Below are 23,986 nucleotides of genomic sequence, written 5' to 3' on the forward strand. Positions count from 1 at the left end.
GAGAGAAAAAGAAAGGAGGTAGGGGAAGAGGTGGTCGCGGTGCGTGCTACTGTGATGTACCTGCGCTACTTTGTCCAGGTGCTGCAACACCTCCGGCAACACTCTTGCGTCACACCTTGCACGCGCTCGTCTTGCTGCTGCGTCTTCTTCCCAGCTTCACTTTGTAAAGGGCCTGAATCAGTGGAAGCTGCTGAAGGGGTAGGTAGAAAATTCACTTCTATAAAATGATTGACACAGAGGTTCGTTTAACATGAATTAAAAAATGTTCTTCGAGTGCATTTAAAAATTAAATTAAATAAAAATTGTGTTGGCCTTACAAACGACAGAACCATCTTACAGAGCCCTGTTAGCAGGGAAAAAAAAGTCTAAACAACACCAAGGTGTAAGGATTAGATCCATTACATAACTCATATCTAGAGGGAAGATAATGAAATATTTAGCACGAAATTATAACCACTAAACCACTTAAGAACACCCGCAGAGCTGGACGTATAGTGTTTCCTCAGGTGCTCCAGTTTCCTCCTCCTTTCTCTCCCCCCATAGTACGTAATTCCCTCAAGGAAGACGCATTTTCCTACTAAATAAACCAACCAACTAATATTTAGCATTACAGTATCACTGTCTCAATCTTCCCTCGTTCTCTCTCTTCTTATTTTCTCTGAGATCCGCACAAGACAAACAAACACACACGGAGGTATGAACAGAGACAACAGCATGCGATGAGGAAGAAGAGAAAAGTACAGCATGAGGCTGGCACGTGGTTCTGTACCCGCTTTCGCTCTGCGAGCCAGGAGCCAGGGAGGCAGCCAGTCAACGATGGCCGAGTGGTAGAACTTGACGAAGAGGTTTGTCAGGCCGTATGGGGGCGGCACTGTCTTGAGGTCTGCTTGGACGATGCTGCTGGTGTTACACAGGATGGCCTGCACACAGAAACAAGACACACGACTGCACGTGACAAAACGTCAAAACTGGATGGACTGACATCACTTCCTCTTTATTCTCTAGCTCGAAATCATGTTTAGAACTTTTGATTCTGTCGACGTTTGTCACCATTTCAAGTCAAAAGCAATGTTGAAAAAAAGCAATAAAGAAGTTAAATGGTTCACCTGAAACATCGTCATGAGAATAAGGAACACGAGGACGATGAAGGAGATGAAATAAATCCAGGCGAAGAGAACTCCGTCCACCGAGATGATGCTCAGGACATTTCTGCCCAGCAGGATCTGGTACAGCGCCAGCGCGCAGTGCCACGGTGACCGGAAGTCTCTCTGCGAAGTCATGAACATCAAGTAGCCCGCTGACAGGTAGGCGACGAAGACGACGAGGAAGACGACAGAGAAGCCGAGCAGGTCCCTGCCGGACATGGACAGCACCGTGCCGATGGCGGTCAGCCGCTTGTTGTAGCCCAGGACACGCAGCAGGCGGAGGGTGGTGATGAAAACGGCGGCCGCCAACATGTAGCCGTACAGGGCGTCCCAGAAGGCAGCTTGGTAGAAGTCCACATACGCCTGTAGCAAGGTAAAAGGTTGCGAAAATTAAAAAGGTAGAAGTGGACGATACCGTCATTTGGATAATGTTCTAGAGGCTTATCTGGGGGCCAGATTTGTTCTCCCTCGCTGCGTGAATCACTACCCCTTCTCTCTCTCTCTCTTTGCGTGTCCACATACGTGCAAGCTTTTCTCTCTCTCTTTTCTTCTTAATATAAAAATATCAACAAAGTAAGTTACCTCCTACTACATAAAGTTCTGCTGCACGGTAAATGAAACAGATTAAAAGGTCATCAGAAAATTCCGTCCTTCTTTAAGTCTATAATAAATTACTTATAAATCACTGTTATAAATCTGATCATATATTCATATAAATCATCTTAGGAACGCGGTCACTCCTACTGAGGAATGTACCTTTATGTACGCATGTTAAAGAGAGTGAATGGTCAAGTGTGTCAACAAATAAGTCTGCTCTTGCTCCGACTAGCAGTCAGAAGGCAAGCATAAGGATGCAGGCAGGACTACTCTGGAAGGTAGACAACTGCGCTTTGCTTCCTTTTTGTCTGACAACTTGACGAATTGTAATCATGACAAAATTGTAATTTATTTTTTCATTTTGCCACGACTGTCAGAACCATCTCTGACCTTAGGGTTCTGACGCCAGGCAGCCATGGAGTCGTTCACCGTCAGGTACTTGATGGCGTAGAACGTAATAGCAACGTAAGAACACAAGGCAGTGCATACGTCCAGCACCTGCACATGAGAGCAGTGGTAAGTAAGGCTACTCTACACTCTCACATTTTTAATGAATTGCCTAAAGACACATACACATAAATGTAACTACTGAGAAAGAGCACTCTACCTGCCAGAAATCACTGAAGAAACTAAGCTTCTGCTTTTTCAGTTTAACGACGATTACGACAGTTAAGATGATGACGGCGACAACTGCGATGATTTCGCCAATAAGGATGTAGAGGTCTGCTGCCTGCATATGGTGGTCAATGCGCAGGATCTTGATGTCCTTCCACACCAGCGTGTCTCCTGTCTCCGGGAACTCCGCCACCAGTCGCATGTAGGCGAAGAGGTTGCTGTCGGGGTTGTAGAGGGAGAACTCCACGAAGACAGCGCGAGTCTGATTGTCCAGCCACGCCCCGTCCTGCAGCTCTTCCAGCGTGTCGGACACCACATCCCTAGACAACCCACAACTCCAGTGACTACCGTGTGAATACTGCATGTAACGTCCTCTGCAGGACTTTGTTCACGTGGGTAGTAAAAGTCACATCATGCTGTCACCCTGGACCAATGTCTCGTGTTTGACAAGAAAATGCTGAGAACAATTTACTAACTGGCTGTGAATTTTTACTTTAGCTTTTTTAAAACCATACGTGGTTAGCACTGAGATGACAATGCGAGCGGATTAGCTCATACGACAGGAAAGACTTCCTTAATTAAAATAAATCAGGTAAGCATCCCCTACCAGTTAACAGAGAAGTCCATGATGTAGCCGCCACTGCTGTAGGTGGAGTACTCTCCCCACACCGGAAGGACGGACACATCACTCAGGGTCTGGTAGGTCCAGGCTACGCGGCTCAGCCTGGTCTCCAGGTCGTCGTAAGAACACGTCAAGGACTTCCAACCGACACAGAATCTTCCCCTCTCTTCTTCCTCCCATTTGTACGGGGGCACGTAGTGACGTGAGTTAATGAGCTGAGGATAATTTCCCCTATTCCTTTGCACTGTTTGAAGTAGAAACACAAGTAAAACGTTAGTTTACTGGTTTTAGAAACCCAAATTAGATGTTGGGTTACTGGATTATGTTTGACAATTTATTTGATTTTCTTTTCACCAGTCTGTCTCCTGTTCCTGTTTTTTTTAAACGTGTGTGAGTGAGGAATGGAGATAAATCGTGTGTCAGTGTGTAAGTGCAACTGGTGTTTGTTTTATCAATTTCAAAATTGACTAACAGTTATGAAGAAACTACATTATTTTTCCTTTTTTAATTTTAAAAAATTGTGAAAACAGGTACACTGGCATGGAACCAAACAAAGCGGTGACGTCACAAACTGGAGTTCGCAACAGGCTGCGTGCAAACAAGATGAGACAACAACAACAGGTTGAAGCAAGAACATCCTTATGAACTCACGAACAGGCATCCTGAGCTGGCGGACCCGAACAGGACCGACCCTAAAGGTGACGGGGTCAGAGGTGAAGACTCGCTCGCCCTGCTGCAGCGTGTTGCCTTGCGTGTCCACGCGCGGGAAGAGCGTCGGCCTCATGGTGTCGTTGAGCCACTTCATGACGCCATCGTAGCCTTTGATCTGGACATGAATAATACGTCATCGCGTGTTTACGTCATCTCATAAACACGAGTAGACAACAAGTCCTCATGTTGTTACAAGCATCGGGCGCTGACTGAACACGACTGCTGATTTATTTATTTATTTATTTATTTCCGGCAAAACGTAGCCCCATATTCAGAAAAAAGCAATTGCCAGATGCTTGGTGCGGTAACTGTTACTGCCGCTTAATGCAAACGAGCATCATCAAATCAAATCAAAATCAAATCAAAACAGACTTTATTGTCTGCCCAGGAGGACAGAAATTTGTCTTTGCTCACATACCCATACAGACATTTAACAAACAGTTAGGAGTAAAAGTGAGGAGTAAAATAGTGTTGATTGCACCAGTCCATCAAGGCAGTGTATGTTTATCCTAACAACAAACCTTGGGTGACCAAGGGCCTAAAAGCACTGCTGAACAAAAAGAAACATTTGTTCATCACGGGCAGAAGCCCACGACAGAAGATTAGTACATAGAGAGCACCATGATGCTATCCGTTGGTGGCAGAGGCTCTACGAGCATACTAGTTAGTCCGCTTTCAGTAGTTTGCCGTGGACCAACGAGTGTCGACGAGATTGAAACAGAGGTCGAGTTAGCTCTCGCATAAACCCGATGTGTCAGAATGCGGCTCGTGGTTACATCTTGAGCTCGCTGGAGGGACCTGCCAGACGTCGAGTGTTGATGCTTCCGCATGACGCAAGAGATACGCCGAGAAAGATCTTGGGTGTCCTAGTGGAGGCGTACGGCGAACGGAAAGATGTCGACATCAGTGCCACAGCATCATCAATCATCATCAATCATCAATCATCAATCATCATCATCGTTATCATTATTATAGACTAGTACTGTACTATGCTATGATCTATGCAGAAACTGAGTCCTTACATCTTCAAATAGAAACGGGGGATTCTTTAAGTTCCGTTTTGAGTCAAAGTACATGTTACTCAGGTGCTGGTACATGCGGTTGGAGTTCTCGTCGCGGTTGGTGTAGGACAGACAGAAGACGCAGAAGACGAAGAAGGTGTACAGCAGCAGTTCAAAGAAGACGCGCTGTGACGTCTGCTCCTGTTCTCGCCGCCGTCGAGCTTTCAACAGAACTTTCTGTGGCACCGGGTCTGGAGGGATGGCGGGAAGACCTGTTGGCACGAAAATTGTCGCTAGTGATATGAGAAACGAGATGTGAGTGTAGTTCTAAACTGAAAATGTCGAAGTAACCGAGGCGGGCAGTAAAAAAAGCTTGTTAAACTTCTAAGGTCTGATTTGTTTTCTTTGTTGTCAATCTTATCTATTTATCCAATGAGTTTTTTTTTCAGAGACTTTAATTCCTTTAGGTCGTTTAGATTAATGAAGAAAAAAATTTCATCAATCAATCCGTCCATGCTTTCATATATCTAACCAATCAAATTACACAACCAGCAAAGCAAACAATTTTCCACCTACGTATCTTACAGCCGATCTCAGACCCGTTAACTTTATTAACGGCATTTACATATTATTTCCACCGGCACTGGTGTCCCAATTCATTTCATTTCTGCTCCAGTTGCACAGCACCAAGGCATGCAATAGGCGGAGCGACCTCTTTCCTTCCATTTTCAGCGTCAGAATAAAAGAGCGGCGCCAACGTGACGCCGCCAGGGGGAGCTGGAAGAGGGTTTTCACTAAGTGAAAAGAGCGAAGCACGAGTGACTTACCAGCATCATCCACGCCCAGCGTTTTGGCCTCTTCAAGCATACATTCCATGTCCACGTGCTCCTTGTGGGCAGTGTCCTTGTAAGGGTTCTGGGCGCAGAAAGCCAGTAGGAGAGCAATTGCGATCACCTGACACAGAATACTCTCCCTTTTGAATTGCATGGATAGTGTGCGCATCATTTCATTCTTTCTCCTTTACCATGTTCCATGATGCATGGCACGAAAGATTGCACTAGCACAGTGATGCCCAACCTTTTTCTGCCTGCGGGCCATATCCATTTCGGACAGCCGTGTCGTGGGCCACTTCGCCGCAAAAGTACAAAAAAGACAAAAAAAAAAAAAAGAACAGATACCATTTTTAAGTTGTTCTTACCATTAATTATGTAGTAATTAGTGAGATATTTGAAGTTTTCTTGTTAAGATAAAAGTTAGAAATTGTCTTAAAATACATTTTAATCGAGGTACCCCATGGCAATCCGTCCTGATTTCCACAGGAAAATAACGAAATTCAAACGCTGTTTCGGTATTGCCTCCCTTTCAGAACCCCACTGTTTTATACCTTGCTAGAAAGCCCGGAGTCTGTATTTTCAATCTCTTTAACGACTGATTCAAATAGTAACCAATCAAAAGATCACTAATCCCATGTGGAATGCGGCGTCCCTCGTTCTCGAACGCTGGTTTCCTCCCAAGACGAAAATCAAGAATGAAATCCATCGAAAGATTGAGAGACGCCCCTACGTAGGGATAAATACTTCTTCCCTTTTTTGTTTTTTGAGGGTTTTTTTTTTTTAGGTTTTCTTTATTACTAACATGCCGATTTCCTGCACTGTGTGCAGAAGCTTCGCGGGCCGGATATGGCCCGCGGGCCGTAGGTTGGGCATCCCTGCACTAGCAGATTAAAGACGACTCGACTCGCGTGGTTACAGAAACAATTTTTCGTTTGCTTTCAAAATCCTCCTGCCGTGACTACCTTGATAGGGTCGACTACGAAGATGCTCTCAAAGAAAGAAGCGAAGAAGGAGGTGAGCCACTCCCCTGACGTGGTCTTGCCCCACTGCATGCTGTACATCACCAAGAAGAACGCACACAATGCCGCCGTCGTCAGAAGTATCAGCCAGGTGACGTAGCGACAGTAATAAGGAAGCGGGTTTTCCTGCAGTTTATTTTCTGGAAGGTCTGCCACGCTCCTCTCCGCTTGTCCGCTCTTGTCTTTTTGCTCCAATTTGTTGCTTCTAGAAGAAAAGTCAAAATAAACACAAATAAAGATTACAAATAATGAGAAAGCACGGTGATAATGAGATGACTTGGTTCCCTTTACAATCAGAAAAAAAATTAAGTTACAAGCAAATCTCCATATGCAAGTACTCATTAATGGGAAAGAGCAGAGGAGGGACAAATAAATTCCAACAAGCTCCTGACAAAATAAAGCAGCAACACTAGCAGTAGTATGACATTAGAGTCAATGCAATGAGTTATCCTCGCTTCATAAAGAAATAACCCCTGAAACTTTTCATCCTGGATTCTCGCTCGTGGGATTTTTTCTCAAGAAAACTTTACAGGCATTGCTATACTTCTTTACAACTATTGTCAAGAAATCTGTAATTCCCAGTAGTCCGAAGTCATACCTTGAAAAGTACTTGTTGAGAAACTATTTTTGTTTATTTAGTCACGACTATAATACTCTCCCATTTATACCATTGGGTTTCAGCTGATTTATAGTGTTATCTCTAGGGACATTTCTCAAAGGTAGTCACTACTTCGTAAAAAGTTGTGCAACTTACTCTTCGCTGGCTTCTAAGTTTTGGTTGTGTTGACGTGTAGTGGGCCGGGCCCGAGGCCCTGGTTTGGGCCGACTGTAGCGGAACATGACAACAAACAGCGAGGTGGGGATGGAGGTGATGAGAATGGACACGAAGGATGTCCACAAGGTCGTCGGTGAAAACCTCATGATGCCAATCTTCACTTCCAGGCCCATGGAATCTGCAGTAAGAAAATCAGAAACAAAGGTAGGGGAGTGTTTGTTATTTATGTCCGCTATTTACAGCTCTACGACTTTAGAATGTGTGAGGGAAGTTTTTGCTCTCAGTATAGACACAATGAAGAGTCTGATTTTGTACCATCTTTAGATAATGTAAATTGTTTGATGAGCAGGTCAGCATGAAGTGTTTCTTACAAATCATATATAAATAGCATAAGTGTTTGCTATCATTCAGTTATAAACAGTATGAATGGTTTGCTTTCTGTCAGCTATGTAGTGTTTGCTATTCCAGCTAAATATGTAAATAATATCAAGATTTTCCATTAGATCATCAGATGGAGACACTGACTGGTGCTGGCGCCGGTCTCGTTGTCCTCAGGCTTGTAGAACATGGCGCTGGTGATCATAGTCAGCAGCAGCAGCACGACGCAGCACGACAGGCGCTGCACGCGGGTGAAGGCGCTGGGTGCGGGTCGTAGCAAGCAGGAGAACCACAGGTGAGTGTCCGTCAGCCCGAGCTTAGTGAACTCCGAGAACAGATTGTCGAACGACATCACCTCGTCCTGCTGCGCCAGGGGCACCAAGCGGTCCACAAGGCCGTCGTCTTTGTCCATGGCGAACCATCGCTCGCACACAAACATGTACCTGGGTCAGGACAAGGTGTGAAATTTTAACTGTATAAAACTAAACTGGTTAGTTTATGGTAACAAAGCATATACCTAGAATATATAAAGGGAGAACGCTTACATACTGATAAAGCATGACCCTGTATCGCACTGAATGACATTACAGCAACTGAGACCTCTGACCTCTGACCCGTCTGTAGGTCCTCTACGCTCATCCTGCTCAGGTACCAGGAGGCTTGGTATCCCCCAGAGTTGTCGTGCCACACTCGCATGTAGTCCAAGTCGCCCAGACACGTGCTGGTGGCCATGATGTAGCTCATCACGCTGCCAGTCGCCAGTGACTGAAATAAACCATCTTTGCTATTGGTGTATGAAATGCTGATAATCATTACTGTTCTCTTTGCAGTGTTTCTAGTCTCTGAAATAAATGTATCATCGCTCTTGCAGTCTACTATTCTAGTCTCTGCTGATTCAAGTAAACATAGAGTCTATCACTTCTACCTATAATAAAAATGTTGTTTCTGAGAGAAATGTCATATCAGCATGATTATACTTTACACTTTTTGATGTTTATGATATTATTTTAAGTCATGTTCTTAACATAGAAGCGTTGAAACTACTGTTATAATCGACTCTAATATAAAAGTCAAGATTTTGCAGTGGCTTGAAATGTGCGCCAGGATCGTCTTGTGTTGCTGACGGTCTTCGCGATGATAAGCATCATTGTCCCATTCTTCATCTACTGACCCTTTTGCCGTCTGTCAGTCCACGGACGCCGGAGTCTGTCTGGGAGCCGGTGATGACGAAACTGATGTTAGACTTGGTGCCAGAGCCTCGCTTTAGGCCCGTGTGGACGGTCAGCAGGTAGAAGTAGCTGCTGCCCACAACGTTGTCCGTCAAGAAACCTACCTGCCACTTAAAAACAGACGGGATCATGTTATTTTACTATTCTTTTACTGGACGGTGACTGGAATAAACATCAGCTTAGTTTTTGCTGCTGAAAACGTCTCATGTAGTGTTGTGTGACGATGTTACAGGAGTGTACACATACAGACGCATCTACACTCTGGCCAATGCCGTCAAAGTACTGTGATCACAGCTCACCCTCTCCCTGTCGGCCTTGTCCTGTCTACGAGCCCACAGGACGCCGAGCACCCAGACCAGCAGGAGGCCGATCATCGTGCCGTACACCCAGGCGTTGTTGACGTCGAACTTGGAGAAGGCGAGTCTGAAGTCGATGGTAGTGGGTGGCACTAGGAAAGAGCTGGCAAACGTCATTCCGGGTGGATTCTCACACTCGCAAACCGTCTTCTCGAGGCTAGACAAGTCTGAAATCTACACGACACATCACAACATCAATTAAATATCATCAAACAAAAGGATTTTTTTAATAACGACGATGGTAAAGGATAATGCGTTCATGAAGGTAGGGTAAGTTGTTTTAGAGTATGTAATGACTCCTTCATGACTGGAAGTTTGGCTGTGACAGTTGGCCACAGTGCTGTTTGTCCTCTTACTCCTTGATCCCCTCCTTACCGGAGCTCGAAGTCACGGATGGGAAGAAGAACTATTCTTTTAAAAAAATCAGATAGGTACGTTCACAGTACCTTGCAGGCGGGGGACCATTTGCGGTTCTCCTCGTCCCAGACACGACAGCTGTCAATGAAGGACAGGTACTCGTACGTGTAGGTGTCGTTGTTGTCTGAAATAAAAACAGCATGTAGCTGATATGTTCGTCTTCATACATCGTATTTGTTGCTTCGTCTACCTATTTCTTTCTACCTCGTGTACCTTTCTCCTGACGCCTATAGTTCTTGGTTATATTTATATATATGTGTGTGTGTGTGTGTGCTCGCGCGCGTTATTATTGCTTACCTCCGCTTACAAGAAAACCCACAAAGATAATGCCTTGGGTAAAGAATCCTGCCTCCACACTGAATTTAAATAGCTTCTTAATCTTGTTGTTTAGAGACAGATCTGCAAACGACAAAGTTTCAAAACAATTTTCATCTTTAATACTTTTACTGTATTTATTTTTCTCTGAAGGATATATTATTTCACTTATTACCCACAACTGAGAAAAATTTATATTTGGTTAACAAAGTTAACAATAGGTGATACCGAGATAGACCAGAGAATTTACTTTGCATGTAGGATTGACCATCTACAACAACACATTCACAAATGTGCGACAGAATGTTGACATGAAGGAAAAGCAAGAAAATTGACTCAGGATATTAAGGACTAACTGGATTAAAACTTGTTTACCAAACTAAGAGATGGAGATGTAAAACAGATTATCACACACAGAAAGGCATATAAACTCACTCGAAGCCTACGTCTCGGCGTCCAACAGAATGAAGAGGTTGTCCTTCAACTTTGACATGATACCTACTGACACAAGGTCATGATAAGCACAAGCAGATCATCAACATTTCCTGCCCTAGATGGCGCACCGACTACCAACATCAAAGTCATGCTAGTATTATTTGTGAGCATTCGTCTGTTTGTTTTCAATTTTTTTCCTTAATAAGAAAACTCAATTCACATTAATAACTTAAACCTGAAATGTTGATGCAAACAAGTATTCAAAATATCGCACAAACCGTTGTAGGGTAGGTGCACTGCCAAGGCGGAAGTAGGCGGTGACGGCTTCCATATCCGGCGGAAGTTTGATGTAGGTAATGATGGCTGAGTGAGGGGAGGTCAGCGGCAGTCGGTGGTACAGCAAGTTATTGGGGCCTTGATGAGTGTCGTTGGACGAAAAGGTCTCCATGGCTGGAATGTCGATCTTAGAGCCTCGCTTGATGGTGACGGTCAGCTTGTTCACCCTCACGGTGCCGTTCTTACCTCGGACGTCCAGCTTGACCACAGGGGACGTGATGTCATAGGAGGACAAGTCACTGGACGGGTACGGGTTCTTGGTGAACACGTTGGCCTGCAATGGGTGTAATTCAATGATTCGTTATTCAAATATACACTTTTATACAGTATGCAGCAATTGCTGTTTGTGTATGTTTGTGTGTGTGTGTGTGTGTGTATTTTGGCGCGTGATCTTTCTAACACATTTTGAGCTGTGAAGGTGAAGCTGTAAAATTTTAAAGCTGAAGAAGAAATTTATTGTTGTGTAAACCAGGTTTCCTTCCCACCGCCCCTCTTGTATGTACTCTAGTAGACGACAACCTTAACGTCCAGCTCGGCGTGATTGAGATCCACTTCGCTCTCTGGGATGAGGGCGTGTATCTTCAGGGCCACATTATTGGGGTCGACCTCTAATTCATTGGAGGCCAGCGTCTCCCCCGTCGTCTTGCAGGCCATCAGCGACAGACCCCCGCGCGCCGCTCGCTCTGGCTCCTGTCCGACAACCATTCCGACAAGCAGCGTCTCCGTCATGGCGTTCAACGTCATCTCCAGCTGAGGCATCACTTCGTTGATCTGAAAGAGACAAAGAATAAAAGCTGAACGGGACCTTTGATAGCATGTGCCTGCAGAGTGAGTTTAGTGCACTCAATAACTGCATTTTACTTTCTGTGCGTTTTTTATATTTATTTTGTTTTGGTCTGATTTCTGATCATTTGTCAACTATTGAGTTCTTTGTCGTCTAATGTTAGACATACACTAGTAGGGAGCGTCTGTAAGTTTTCAGCTTAGTCAGGGAGGTCATCATCACACACACACGTTACATGACAGTGACTACACCAAAAATCACACGATGTATGTCTGTCGGTGAGTGATCTTACGAGCTCAGTCTTCAAGTGGTCCTTCTTGGCCACCGCAACCCCAGACGCTTCTTGACAAACGTCTTGTCATCTTTACTGAGGTCAGAGGCGTTGAACTCAATCTCTGTGGTGTACAGGACTTTGTAGGAAGGAACACTGGCAGCTACCAGACGATCCACTAGTGACGTCAGAGCTACGCCAGAACCAATGAAATCAAAGTCAGTCTGTAGACCCTGCGGAAATTCTTCAGCTCTTTCTGTATTGTTTTGTAATAATCGCTAACGCCATTCTAAAGATCTAAGCAAAATAAAAGTAAACTCAAATTTAGCTTTTAGGAAATTGATCCCATTGCCGATCAGCCCAATTAATTATTTTTTCAGGTGAGATTACTTTTTTTCAATGCAAGAGAAAACTTGGATAACAAAATCTCAATGCATTTTGTGTAAGTCTGAAAAAGAAAACCATAAAATGGCTGTAAAGGCCAGTGTAACCGAAGGTTAAAAAACAAGAAACTAGACCAATAACAGAGAAGCCAGTTACCAAGAACAGGTTCTTTCAGATTTTCGGCAATGGGGTATGGTTTGGTGGTGTACAAGGTGCGTAGTGCCTCCACAGCCATGTCTGTTACGTTTGTTGTGACTTTCTGCAAAGTGGAGAGGAGACAACGAGAGAGAGAAGAGTGTATTAAGAGAAATATTTTGTTCGTGAATAAAATGTGTAATAAAAAAGAAATATTTTTAAAGTCACTTCTAACGATATTTACTGCATATCAAAATTTTCTAGAGACTAAATATTAGTTTATAAGTGGTTTTGTTTTGTTTTTGTTTTTTGTTTTCTTGTTTTGTTTTGGTTTTTTTGTTTGTTTGTTTTGTTTTGTTTGAGAATTTTGACGAAAACTGGGTTGCAAGCCACAAAAAACAGTTTGAAATTTCTGATTGAGAACTTTCATTTCATTGTGACATGTGTAGAGGTCTGTGGACAAGCAGCACAAGGTTCATCAGGCTCTCACCACAGAATCAGAGCTGACTGTCTCAGGTTTGGAGAGAACGGTGCTCAGACCGTGTGCCAGCGCCGTCAGCCCCAGTCCTGTCAGGTTCTTGGCCTCCTCGCCTCGCTTGTGTACCATGTTGGCGAACTTGTTCGTCACCTGCAGTCGTGCACCAAAGCATCAATGTGAACTACACGCACACATGAACATATACATACAAACCTAAGAGCTTATACATTCAGCCTTATAATCTGTTTCCTACTTTTCTTGGTATTCTATGCAGAACAGCTAGAATAAGATTTTGTACTCTAAAGGCGGACAGCACACGCGATACAAGGACAATAATTGAGGGTAACACTCAACCAACGGCGGGTAACATGGGTAGATAGTACCTTAAAAACAAATGTAAGCTAGGTTAGAAGTCTGTGAGCGACTATCGAGTCAGGTTTTTGTGCGCATGGCAAATGAACTCACCTCTATCAGGTCGTTCTGGTTGGGTGAATCTGGAGGATCCTTAAGTTCGTTCCACAGATTGTTCCAGCCCAAGCTGACCACAGGTTTGCTGGTCTGTGCAAAAAGTCTCGAGTAGTTGCAAAACGTATTAAAGGGATTGTAAAGGCAAAATAAAACTGTTTAGAATCGTGAAGAGAGTAGGATCAGTTTAAATCTCGTCTATTTTCGTGTCTGTTCATGTGGAAAAAGTTGAATGTTTTATAGGATGTTGTGTTTAATAATAGAAATTACACGAAACTCTTTTGTCTCTTTCGTCCTCCGATGAAGTCTACCCTATCCCAGTGTGAGCTATCAGGACAGTTATCAGGACAGTAACAAATGAATTAAGCACCAGGAGTGCGTGACTTCAGGCTGAACACTGAATACTATGGACTTTTATCCTAACTTTGGGGTAAGTACCACCTAACAGATTCAGGTAAGTACCACTGGACTGGTGTGAATAAGTACCACTGCGCACGTTAGCAGACGTACCTCCAAATTGCTTCCCAAGGCCTGCTGTAGTTCAGTCTGATTATCTGAAACATTCTACAACATTTCTTCTGATTAGCTTCAACTCGTGTAGAGAATGCTTAATCTTTAACCCTCAGCCTCTATTCTGAGACATTCTGCATCTCTACATTTCAGCAAAAATAATAATCCTCATCATTGTATGTGACGTAACATGTTAACGTCTATCCGGGTATGTGATGTAACACGGGAAACACTAGTAAGGGTATGCGACGTGACATAGCAAACGCTAGTGAAGGCAACTCACAGAGTTTGCGATGAGGTAGCCGGCTACTGTAATTCCTCGCATTTCTTTCGTAAGTGTTGACGAGTTACCACTATAGTTGTTCTGGCCTTCCCAAAACTTCAAAGTTTCTTGTAAATTTGAATTCTTGTCCTCTTCCAGGTAGAGCTAAACATGACCACAAACAATGATTTTGTACTTTAAAATTTTTATTTGCATTACATACATTTGTAGACTTGTTTATAATTACTTTAGCTTACATGTACAGGCTTCTGGCATCCGTGTACAGTTTTCTTCTCTTTTTGGTTTATTTTATTTCTGTTAGTGTCCTTGCAGGTGATAACATGTAAAACACTAACTGTTATAGTTATGTAATATTCTGCTAACATACCGACCTCTACAGGTACACTGTATTCGGTGAAATCCTGCAGCGGGTCGTATATACGGACCACAAGCTCGTACTCCGAGCTCCCACCGTCAGGAATGAAAGGCAGCTTAGTTGGGGCCATCTTGCCTTGACCTGTCAAGACTTTCTGCAGTCAGTGTCACATTATCATAAAAAGAAAAACCAAAAAAACAAACAAAACAAAACACAAGCGTTACCTTTAAAAAAACCATTAAAATGGATGTTCTTGTCTTTGGCATCTTCGAAAGAAAGTGCGTTTGTGGGGTAAAGATGTGAGTCTGGGGACAAAGCTCACCAGAGAACGGAGAGGTTGTCATCAAGAGGGATATACTTCGCCTTTATATGAATGCTGACTGGTCTCACTCAACACTCGCCTCTGACACCCGAGACAATGTGAGCACCTGAGCACTCTTGTTGCGTCTGGAGTGCACTGATAACAACAAACGACAACCGTAGGTTCCTGTCTCTCTCACAGACCTACCTCCTTCTGAGATGGGAACAATGGTGTCATTTTTTCTCAGCAGAAATTTATAGATCAGTGGAGACAACAACAGCCGGGTCTTATCGGTGGAGTTGACGTCATCTTCGAAACCCTCGTCCATCCAGCCGGAGCATTCCATCCTGAAAGTCTCATTAAGTACATTGCCTAAGACAGAAGAGCAGGACACTCACACAAAGAAATTTGGAAGTAGCTTCATGACCTAAACATAGATGCTTGCTCACAAAAAGTGGCTTTACTTCAAGAGTCCCCAGACGTTTGTCAAGTCCAGCATGGCAGTCAATCATAATCCTCTACAAGCTGCTGACCTTTTAGTGGATATACTGTGCAGTTGCCTCCCCAAGGTGGACAGTTGGTCACGAATTCCCTGACGGCGAAGCCACCTCTAGTGGACAGTGTCATGTTAGCTTCCACCCGGTACTTCTTACATTTCTCCAGGGTTTTCTCCTTGATAACGACACCCCTCTCGTCTGTTTGTCCTGCAGAAACAAGTCAGGAGGACCCCTGTACAAGATACCGTTACAACTGCTTGCCACGTCACGTGTGTAGGACCATTACACCACGTGATAAATGCGCAAAAATAAAAAGGGATGATTGCAGCTAAACGGAAAATGGTAACTGCGTCTGACTTGCTTAATAATATTAAGAAAGCATTAAAGATACTATCTGAAATTATATGTGGTAAACATTCTTCAAACAACTGAATGATGTAACTATTTATCAATGACGTATCGAAAAATTGAATTATACAGCAACTATAACCTTTTCTTCCTTTTTTTTTTTTTTGAATGATTAACCATAGAAAATGAACAACAAAATACGGACTATTTGTGAGTATAAGCAACATTTATCAAAACTTAGCTATGGCTAAGTATAACCAGAATTTTTTGTATCGTCATTACATAAATCCAATCACGAATAGTAAGGTGTGTGTGTATATATATATATGACGTATGTTGTGATTTCCGAATTTCTAGCTCTTAAACATATTTTCAAATGTTGATTGATGTCTGTTTATTTGTAATTGTGCATTTGACGTTCTTGGGAAGGCAGTGGACGATTTTGTCTACTGCAACTAAAATACAAGCCGACGACTTGACTGGAACCGTTGACAGACGATTCTAGATAATGCGAACAATACCGAACAGAGAACAAGACAACCACCGTATGTGTTTAAAAAAACACTTAACATCATCGTGTCCACCATCGATAACAATGGTGACGATAAGGATGTTCCGACAACAGTACCTTAAATGTTACCTGACCATACCTTACCTTGTTTTGCGTTTTGCACCTCCGTTTGTTGTCCGGTGTCTGAGTCGATGAGGTAGAGGGTCCAGCTGTACTCGGCGTTGGCCATGGACTCGTCACTGCAGTCATCGCACTTCACGGACAGCACGAGGCTGGTGGATATCGCTACCTTGCGGTCACAGTTCATCACGCAGCTGGTGACGAGAAACTTTGTAGCTAGAGGGCGCTGTTTGTACGTACGTACGGTCCGTGACTATATTTCCCCCTCCTACCCACAGTTATGCCACGCATGCGCAGACCACCTTTTAGATTTTCCTAGATTCAATACGCGCGTCGTTATTGCAACCTGTTCGTGTCTGTATTCATCTTCTCCACTCAGCAGACATGTAAATTAAGATATGATTTGAAGGGTGGACTAAATTTTTATGCCTTCGTTAAAGAATATGACCCTCAATAAATCCACAAAAACAAGTCAGAGATCTGTTGTGTCTCAGACACTTGCTGCTTAATAACAACACTTCTTGCGAGAGGTTGTTACCCGCATGGTAATCTTTATGTCAAGGTAATCGTTATCAAAACAGATTAAATGTGTTAAGTTATAACAAGCAGAAGATAGTATTACGTATATTACGATGCAACACAATTAAACTAATTGATCACGTGACTAGTCCTCACACTATCTGTATGCTGAGAGAATGTCGATTGTACTGCAGGTAAGCCTCGGCAATGTTGGATGTCGCGTTCTTCGAAGAAACGGCAACCTGGGGAATAAATTAAATGTTCAGGTAAATGCTCATGTCACTATGTGTGAAAATGGCAATATCCTTCTTCCAGGCAGGTCGACCATTAAGCTTCACTCAAAGCATTAGATCGTTGTTAACAATTCTATGCTTTATGTACAAAGAATAAAGAAATAAATTCAAGCTGGAACATTTGTTTGATGTGGAGATTCGATCTTTTTAAAATATACACATTATGACCACATTATTCTCTGGTTTGTTTTATTACAGTAAGAATCATCAGTAAAACAATTTTAAGAACTATTCACTCTTCATGTCTGTATACCAAGGTTACAAACTTTGTTTATGTTTGTATAATGTTAAATATTCACTTGTGGCATAATGTGTGACTTAATATGCTTCTAAAACATACAAAATAAAACTTTTTCTGGGAAAAAATTGCAAACGTTTGCGTCAGGTGAGGTAGTGACAAGTAACATTATATAAAATAAAATATAATAATACTTTTTTTAATAATGCAACAATTTTTAAAACCTCAAACAAAATCCTCTGGATTCCACATTTTCTCCAATGACGAGTTGTCTTTTTCCATCGACTATTTCCTTGGAGATGTCATCACAGGGTTGGGGGTCACCTGGGTCTAGACTGCCTGATCATGTCCAGCAGATCCTCGACGGTTGCCGTGTCGTACACGCTGCAGTTCCAGCTGAACACCAGGTCGTCGCTGATGCCGTAGCCTTTGACGGGATCGTAGGAACCAGTCCTGGCATCGATGATATCCTCAGAGTAACCTGGTGTCGAGATGAGCAGGGGGTTAAATTACTTCCAAAAGTACCAAGGTGGGGATGATGATGATGATGATGATGATGATGATGACGATGACGACGACGACGACGACGACGACGACTACGACTACCACTGCTTACCGGTTTTTCGAATCCTGCCGCCCTGGATCTCTGCAACTAATGGAGGTCGCTCCATTTCGACGAAAGTTGACTCTGAGAGCCAGGAGTTGTTGTATTTTTCCCCCAGGCTGATGTTCAGCGCCATCCGGTACAGGCCTGGCTCGAGCTCGCCCGCTCTATGGTCAGGTAATCCACGTTGGGCTGCTGGAAGTTTGTGTAACTGGAGAGTTTAGCTCCGTCTCGACTGTACACAGAAATGCTCCACTCAAATGTGGGCTTGTGGGTCGTGCACAGGATAACCGTGCGTGTGACTAGCTTCACCCTCACGGACTGTAGCACCACCATGGGCTTGTGGTACTTAGCGAACTGCCGGTCAAAGATGGGGTCGGGTGAAAAGCACACATTGTCTACAAACAGATAAGCAGATAAGGAAATGTCTGAGTAGGCATTGGAACAGTTCAGCACCAGCTCCTTGGCCCCCAGCGTCTCGTAAGTGAAGTTCATCAGGAAGCTAGCAGTCGGCTGCAAAGAGCCGTTCCACGTGCCGAGCGTACTAACGAGTATTTCGTCCCAGTTCATCTTGCAGGTCATGTTCATGATCTGGTGCTGCGAGCGATCAAGATACACGCTTGCATTGACGTGACCAGGAGGGTGACGCACTGTTTTTGATCTGCAGCTTCAGGTCAGCAACCGAACCCTCGACTTCCAGTGTCCAGGAAACGGTGATGACTCTGCGAAAGTCCCGCATGTGCAGTCATATTTGCAGTGTAATATCCAACAGTTTCGTAGTAGTGGGTGAATTCTAGCGGGTTTGAGTTCAAAATAGTACTGTGTCCATCACCAAAGTCCACGGTCACGGAGTACAAACAGCTGTCCTTCGGATAAGAGACGAAGAAACGAAACAGGTGGGTCCCTACCAGACCGCCGCGAGACTCCACAGACAACTGAATGGCACCAACACGCACGGAGAACGGGAAAGTCGTGTTACCCTTAGACTGATGCGACAATAACACACTGCCGTTGTAGATCCCTCTGGATTTGAAGAGATAAGAATGATTAAACATATTTTTAAGAGGTCTGTCTAGAGGACTTCCGTCACCATAGTCAAACGTAACGGACATCCTTCTTGTAGGAAGTGCATAGCCGGGCATCGATAAGGTGAACAGGACTGGAGTGTCGGGAGCGTCGCCATTAAAGCTTTTCGTGAGTTCATAGGACAGCTGAAAGTTTGCCAACTGCCAGTCATATGCCCTCGTGTTGTATGTGAAGGTAGCGTCAGAAAGGTTGTTCCTGCAGTAGAGCGTCACGGTGTAATTCCCAGCAGACCCAAACTCGAAGTTTGGGCTATCGGGAAATTTTCTGGAAAGTAGAAGAATTGATAATTGGTTTGGTCATTTTGGCCGGAGTCCCAGGTGCAAGAGAATGTGTTGGATTTCGTTTTGTCCACGGCTGACGCGTAACTGCAATAGCGCTGTCAACGGTCGGGATTTGGTTTTGGCAGAGGACAGGGCCAGAGAACTAGCGGTGATGATGTTTTCAATGATGATGGTGTGTGGTGGTGAGCGAGTACAGATCGTTGTAGGCTTCAAAGGTGAAGACGTACACACCCACTGCGCTGAAGGTGACGGAAAATGGAGGGTTGGGCGGTGAAAAATTTGCATACAGCGCAGATTGGTCGTTCTGGAAAATGTAGTTGGGCTTACTGCAGCTGATGTTGTAGCGAAAGCCTGCCGTGGGCGGGTTGACAAAGGTGAGAGTGAAGTTGTCCCCTGGTAACCCGACTGTTGCCGACAGGTGCAAGTTGACGTTGAGATTATCCCAGATGCGCACCAGAACCAAGAATACCTTCTTTTGCGCTGGTGACGTCAGCTCGAGGGTGACGTTTCTGTCCCCTTGCACAGAGTAGGAGTGAGTGAACGTTCTGACTTGACTAGCAGTGACGTTAAGATCGCCGACCTCCGTGATGCCGGTGTCCCAAGTCAGTTGGTAAGTGACGTTGCCCATGGGCTGTAGGATTATGTTGGACGTTGTCAGCGTGAGTACCACCTCTTCGTTTATTGCTTTCGTCACCTGGCCGGTGGGGAAGTCGACACCGTTGATTGGATACAGGACGGTGACGTCAGTTTGTGCGGACAAGCTGCCATGTCTGTTAGAGACGTTGAGGGAGACTGAGTGGCGGCCGAGGGTGGTCCATTGGAGAGGCGAGGAGAACGTTTTGCTGCTGACGTTGACCTGGGTAAGGACATAGTGACATAAGGAAACACACACGCAGACACACTCACCTAACACACACGTCTTCTTCGACTCTTTCAATTGGTACTAAAGCAAGGGATGTTACTCTAAAGTCCCATCAGTGGGAATTAGTAAGTAGACCCAGAGAAAGGCTGAAACTATCTCTAGTCTTAGGTTTTCGTGACATCTAGCCCGGACAAAATAGAACAAAATAAAAAAGTGAAATCCGATAATGATACTAAGTGATAAACATGAAAAACACATTTTGCATTAAGCATGTTGAAATACGTAGCTAAAACACTGCTTTATCTTTCCATTTTTTTACATATCACATTCATATATTTTCTGCACATTTTAATCTTGTATATTGTATTTTTTTCAAAAACTAGTATCATGTAGGTCTTGTACTATGATCAAGCATTGTCAAGCAGTAATATACTGAAAAATGTCATTTTAAAATTTTTTCGTAAACGTTCAGTCGCCGACAGCAAATGAGGATTTTTAATCTATTCTTAGAAACATCCGTATTCGTTAAAAACAGTTATTTGTCTTTCTATAATTTTAAAACATTAAGTACATTTAATTTAGCTGATCAAGCTTTCCTATAATTAAAAAATTAATCACTACAATCTGTAAAGTCATTGGCATAACCCTTAAAATTAATATTTCCGCTACAACTCCTGACATGCGTTAATAAAGGGAAGGTAATGCGCTTCGTCTCTTTGCTCTCTGTTTTTAAAAATGAGTTCAGTAGCCAGTCTCGATGTTGTACGTTCATTGGACTAAGAGAAAGAGAGAACCTTAACGAAGAGACTGTTGTCAGTGGACCACGATGTCTGTAGACCGGTGCCCTGGACGACACTGGCTGTCAGGGTGGCGCTAGTGTTCACCGCCTCGTAGAAATTTCGGGAGCTGCTGAGAGCTAGTCCCGTTAGGTACTCTTCGTTGTAGAGAAGAACGGTAATCGAAACGCTGACCACTCTACTGGGGATTGATGTGCTCTTTAGTACATCTGTGGTTGCTGCAGCAGTTGCTGTAGTCGCCTGGGTGCTGACTTGTGCACTGAGCGCTGTTCCATTGGTCGCCGTGATCACCAGAGTGTGTCTGTAATAAGTAGTGTGATTTTTAACGATGATGATGAGGAGGAGGAAGAGGAGGAGGAAAAGAAGAAGAAGAGGAGGAGGAGGATTATGGGTATTTATATTGCGCATTTCCCAGCTTAGGAGATGGTTCAATGCGCTTTACAAGAGAAATGATCATAGAAACAGATCCTAGAACAAATCCCACTGGTGCGAATCACATTTTGATACTCCTCGGGTTGCCCGCGAAATGCATCTTTGAAAAACCTTATAAAGGGAAGTAATGAAAATTCGCTGATAAAATATTTTCGGCACAAGTTCAACTTGTCTTCTTGCATTTGCAGGACTATTTGCTTTCGTATTTCCTTTTGGTCTTGTGCTTTAAGAAAAGTCGAAACACTCCTATAATCGTTTGAGGAAAAGGGTATCAGGAAAAACAAATTTCTATTTCTTGTAGCAGGAGCACCAAGTCAACTGATCACAACAGTCCAAACTGGCAAACAGCAAAGTAGCATCTTGATTAAAGATGCTCAACAGTGACAGTTTCACATCTAGTACTCCACATCTACAAAGTCATTATTAAGCTGTAACAAACGCAGATCAAATAATACTCATAGTATTCTTGTCCACGGATCAAATAAACAACTTGTTCCTATTCACGTCCGTGATCAAATGGTAAATAAAAATAACATACTCGCCAAGAGACAGAGAGGATCCTGCGATGACAAAAACGGCTTGTCCCTGTGACCCCGAGTTGGTCTGGGTTATGGATGATGGTGTAAGGATGACTGTTTGATCTATTACACCTCCAACTGTAATAGATTGCTGTGAGAAAGATTACTTTTCATGAACAGGTAGCATGTATTTCAATATCTTAGTAACTTGAAACATTCGATCGAGATAGAAGGCGCATTGTTCATCCATCCTTCTTTTATCATTCCATTCCATTCCACACGTGCGCGTGCACACCGTAAGTTTATATGTGTGTCTCTATACATGCCTTAATATAATGTTTACAATATCAAAGCCAGGAGTAATATTATGTAAATCGATATTCAGTAATCGATGATGATCAGCGGCTTTTCGTCAATAAAGACACCAGCTTTCTTGGGCTTTTTGCTGTACACAAAACAGTTTTTTTGTTTTGGTCGTTTATAATTTAGAGAAGTAAAAAAACTTTAAAGTTCTGGTGAACGGGACACGTAGCCAACACGTAGCCATGACGTCACAAGGGTCGCGGCTAGGCGCTGGTTCGCTCGACTGAACGCCTCACCTGAACCACCCACCAAGCGCCTAGTGACGTGCACCTGGCTCCTACAATCAAAAACTTCCCGCAGTTGCGGTCGTCTTACCTGTACATCCCAGACACAGGTGACTGACACACTTGTGGTTGGACTTAGTGTCCTCTCTTGAGCTCCAGACGGGCTGAGGTTAAAGTTGAACGCGTTCTGACCGTTCGCCATGTCACTGGCGACCGCTACGAACACTGCAAATCCCGAGCATGCTTTTGTTTCGTAAATATTATTTTATACTGTAGCTTGTATTTCCTAGAAATTGTTTTCGTAATTTTCATTGATCTTTCGCTCATTCTTTCTTTTTTTTTTTTTTTCTTTCTTTTTCTTTCTTATTTCCCTTCCGTTTTTTCTTTCTTATTTTCTTTATTTTCTTTCTTTCTTATACAGAAAGTAACTAGACTGTGGCAAACATGTGAGCAGATGATTTAAAACTATTTCTAGCAGACACCTGTTTCTCTTTTATAGCAATTAAAAACTCAAATCATATTTAAAGTTACTTTTTCGCATCAAGAAAGTTGCTCCTGAAACAGTTCTGACACCGAGATGAAATGTAATGTGCAGCGAGAAAGACAATACCGAATAAGTGCAGCATCTTCTGTAAGCTCAGCTCAACTTTGCCCCCTGACCAGTCCTTCGCCAGACGTCCACCCACCATCCTTGCGTCCTCCGCCACACAGTATTCACTGTGCACAGATGCCGCGCAGCGCTGCAGGAGTTCACTGTGCGCAGCATCCACTCACAAAGAGTTTTTAACACCTGAAAGCTGAGCTGCATTCACTCATGACACTCACGTGCTGAGCAGATCATGAAGGCCTCGAGTGGAATGCGACTGGCTGCATCGACAGGTCGAGTGAGCCATTCACAGTGAAGGGAATGCCATCACACCACCACGACCACCACTACCACCATTCCATTTACAAGTGCCGTAATATTCCTTTTGTCTCAACACTAAAGCCAGGTTGAATGTTTAATGCAAGTACATCGGCTTGTCCACAGAGAGGCAATTGGCACCGACGAAATAAAATACTTTTTTAAAAATAAAATACAGAAACTGCTCAGGAAAAGCATCGTATTCCAATACCGTGCAAACATCTGAAGTGCCGCAAAAAGCAGTGTCATGGTGATAGGGAATCGATGAGCGGAATCCACTACTTTCATGCTGTCATGTTCAAATCGTACAATTGTGTACGAGTTAAAAGTTTAAAACTTTGTGAGTTTAATAAAATTTCAAAACTGTTACCTAATATCAGACACACAGGAGAACAACAGATCAAACGCTGCACAAAATTAATGTTTTTATATGATTTGTTGTTTTGTCACTCGACTTGTTTTGATGTGTTTGTGGTCGTGTCTTTCGCTGGATGTTGGGTGTCCTCTGCCAGCTCGATGGCTTATGTTTTTTTTCTGAAGATCTTTTGTCGACACGGATCCGCCGGCTTTATCTTAGAGTTAGACTACCTGACTGGAAACACCCTTGCAGTCGTTTACTAGATGAGTAGTTTAAATGTT

The 23,986-nt window shown here is 43.5% G+C and overlaps 2 protein-coding genes across 3 annotated transcripts; both read right to left on the reverse strand.

Annotated features, from left to right (window-relative positions):
• Positions 1-65: 65 nt before the first annotated feature.
• On the reverse strand, positions 66-11,543 carry LOC112560659 (polycystic kidney disease protein 1-like 2). The gene is made up of 19 exons (XM_025232661.1): positions 11,304-11,543; positions 10,746-11,058; positions 9,996-10,097; positions 9,728-9,822; positions 9,225-9,455; positions 8,868-9,035; positions 8,304-8,461; positions 7,844-8,139; positions 7,298-7,496; positions 6,487-6,748; positions 5,519-5,645; positions 4,713-4,963; positions 3,631-3,805; positions 2,965-3,223; positions 2,350-2,677; positions 2,133-2,240; positions 1,107-1,508; positions 770-920; positions 66-190 (listed from the first exon to the last, which is right to left on the reverse strand). The coding sequence occupies exons 1-19, from the start codon at positions 11,541-11,543 to the stop codon at positions 66-68; spliced, it is 3,990 nt and encodes a 1,329-aa protein (XP_025088446.1).
• Positions 10,449-23,613, reverse strand: LOC112569303. 2 transcript variants are annotated; one of them, XM_025247076.1, is made up of 16 exons: positions 17,893-19,406; positions 17,501-17,757; positions 16,902-16,987; positions 16,251-16,420; positions 15,284-15,454; positions 14,958-15,122; positions 14,466-14,590; positions 14,095-14,238; positions 13,812-13,865; positions 13,302-13,394; positions 12,849-12,986; positions 12,380-12,482; positions 11,861-12,032; positions 11,304-11,555; positions 10,727-11,058; positions 10,449-10,511 (listed from the first exon to the last, which is right to left on the reverse strand). In XM_025247076.1, the coding sequence occupies exons 4-13, from the start codon at positions 16,411-16,413 to the stop codon at positions 11,872-11,874; spliced, it is 1,317 nt and encodes a 438-aa protein (XP_025102861.1). In that variant the 5' UTR covers positions 16,414-16,420; positions 16,902-16,987; positions 17,501-17,757; positions 17,893-19,406; the 3' UTR covers positions 10,449-10,511; positions 10,727-11,058; positions 11,304-11,555; positions 11,861-11,871. The 2 variants fall into 2 exon arrangements, with proteins under 2 accessions (XP_025102861.1, XP_025102853.1); XM_025247068.1 differs by lacking the exons at positions 10,449-10,511; positions 10,727-11,058; positions 11,304-11,555; ... (8 more) ...; positions 15,284-15,454; positions 16,251-16,420 and adding exons at positions 20,904-21,207; positions 21,877-22,007; positions 22,535-22,668; positions 23,054-23,613 and having other exon boundaries at positions 16,899-16,987; positions 17,893-20,103.
• Between the last annotated feature and the right edge of the window lie 373 nt (positions 23,614-23,986).

This window comes from Pomacea canaliculata, linkage group LG1, assembly GCF_003073045.1.
Source record: "Pomacea canaliculata isolate SZHN2017 linkage group LG1, ASM307304v1, whole genome shotgun sequence".
In the NCBI taxonomy this organism is placed as follows: Eukaryota; Metazoa; Mollusca; class Gastropoda; order Architaenioglossa; family Ampullariidae; genus Pomacea; species Pomacea canaliculata.

Coding starts and splice junctions, on each gene's coding strand:
- LOC112560659 (XM_025232661.1), bottom strand. CDS start 11,543: ATGCCTCAGCTGGAGATGACGTTGAACGCCATGACGGAGACGCTGCTT. Junction 4,964..5,518: donor GCTGGGCGTGGATGATGCTG/GTAAGTCACTCG, acceptor TCGTGCCAACAG/GTCTTCCCGCCATCCCTCCA. Junction 3,224..3,630: donor CCAGCTCAGGATGCCTGTTC/GTGAGTTCATAA, acceptor TACTTCAAACAG/TGCAAAGGAATAGGGGAAAT.
- LOC112569303 (XM_025247068.1), bottom strand. CDS start 23,132: ATGGTGGGTGGACGTCTGGCGAAGGACTGGTCAGGGGGCAAAGTTGAG. Junction 22,008..22,534: donor CCTGTGTCTGGGATGTACAG/GTAAGACGACCG, acceptor TCTTTCTCACAG/CAATCTATTACAGTTGGAGG. Junction 20,104..20,903: donor ACAACAGTCTCTTCGTTAAG/GTTCTCTCTTTC, acceptor GTCCTTACCCAG/GTCAACGTCAGCAGCAAAAC.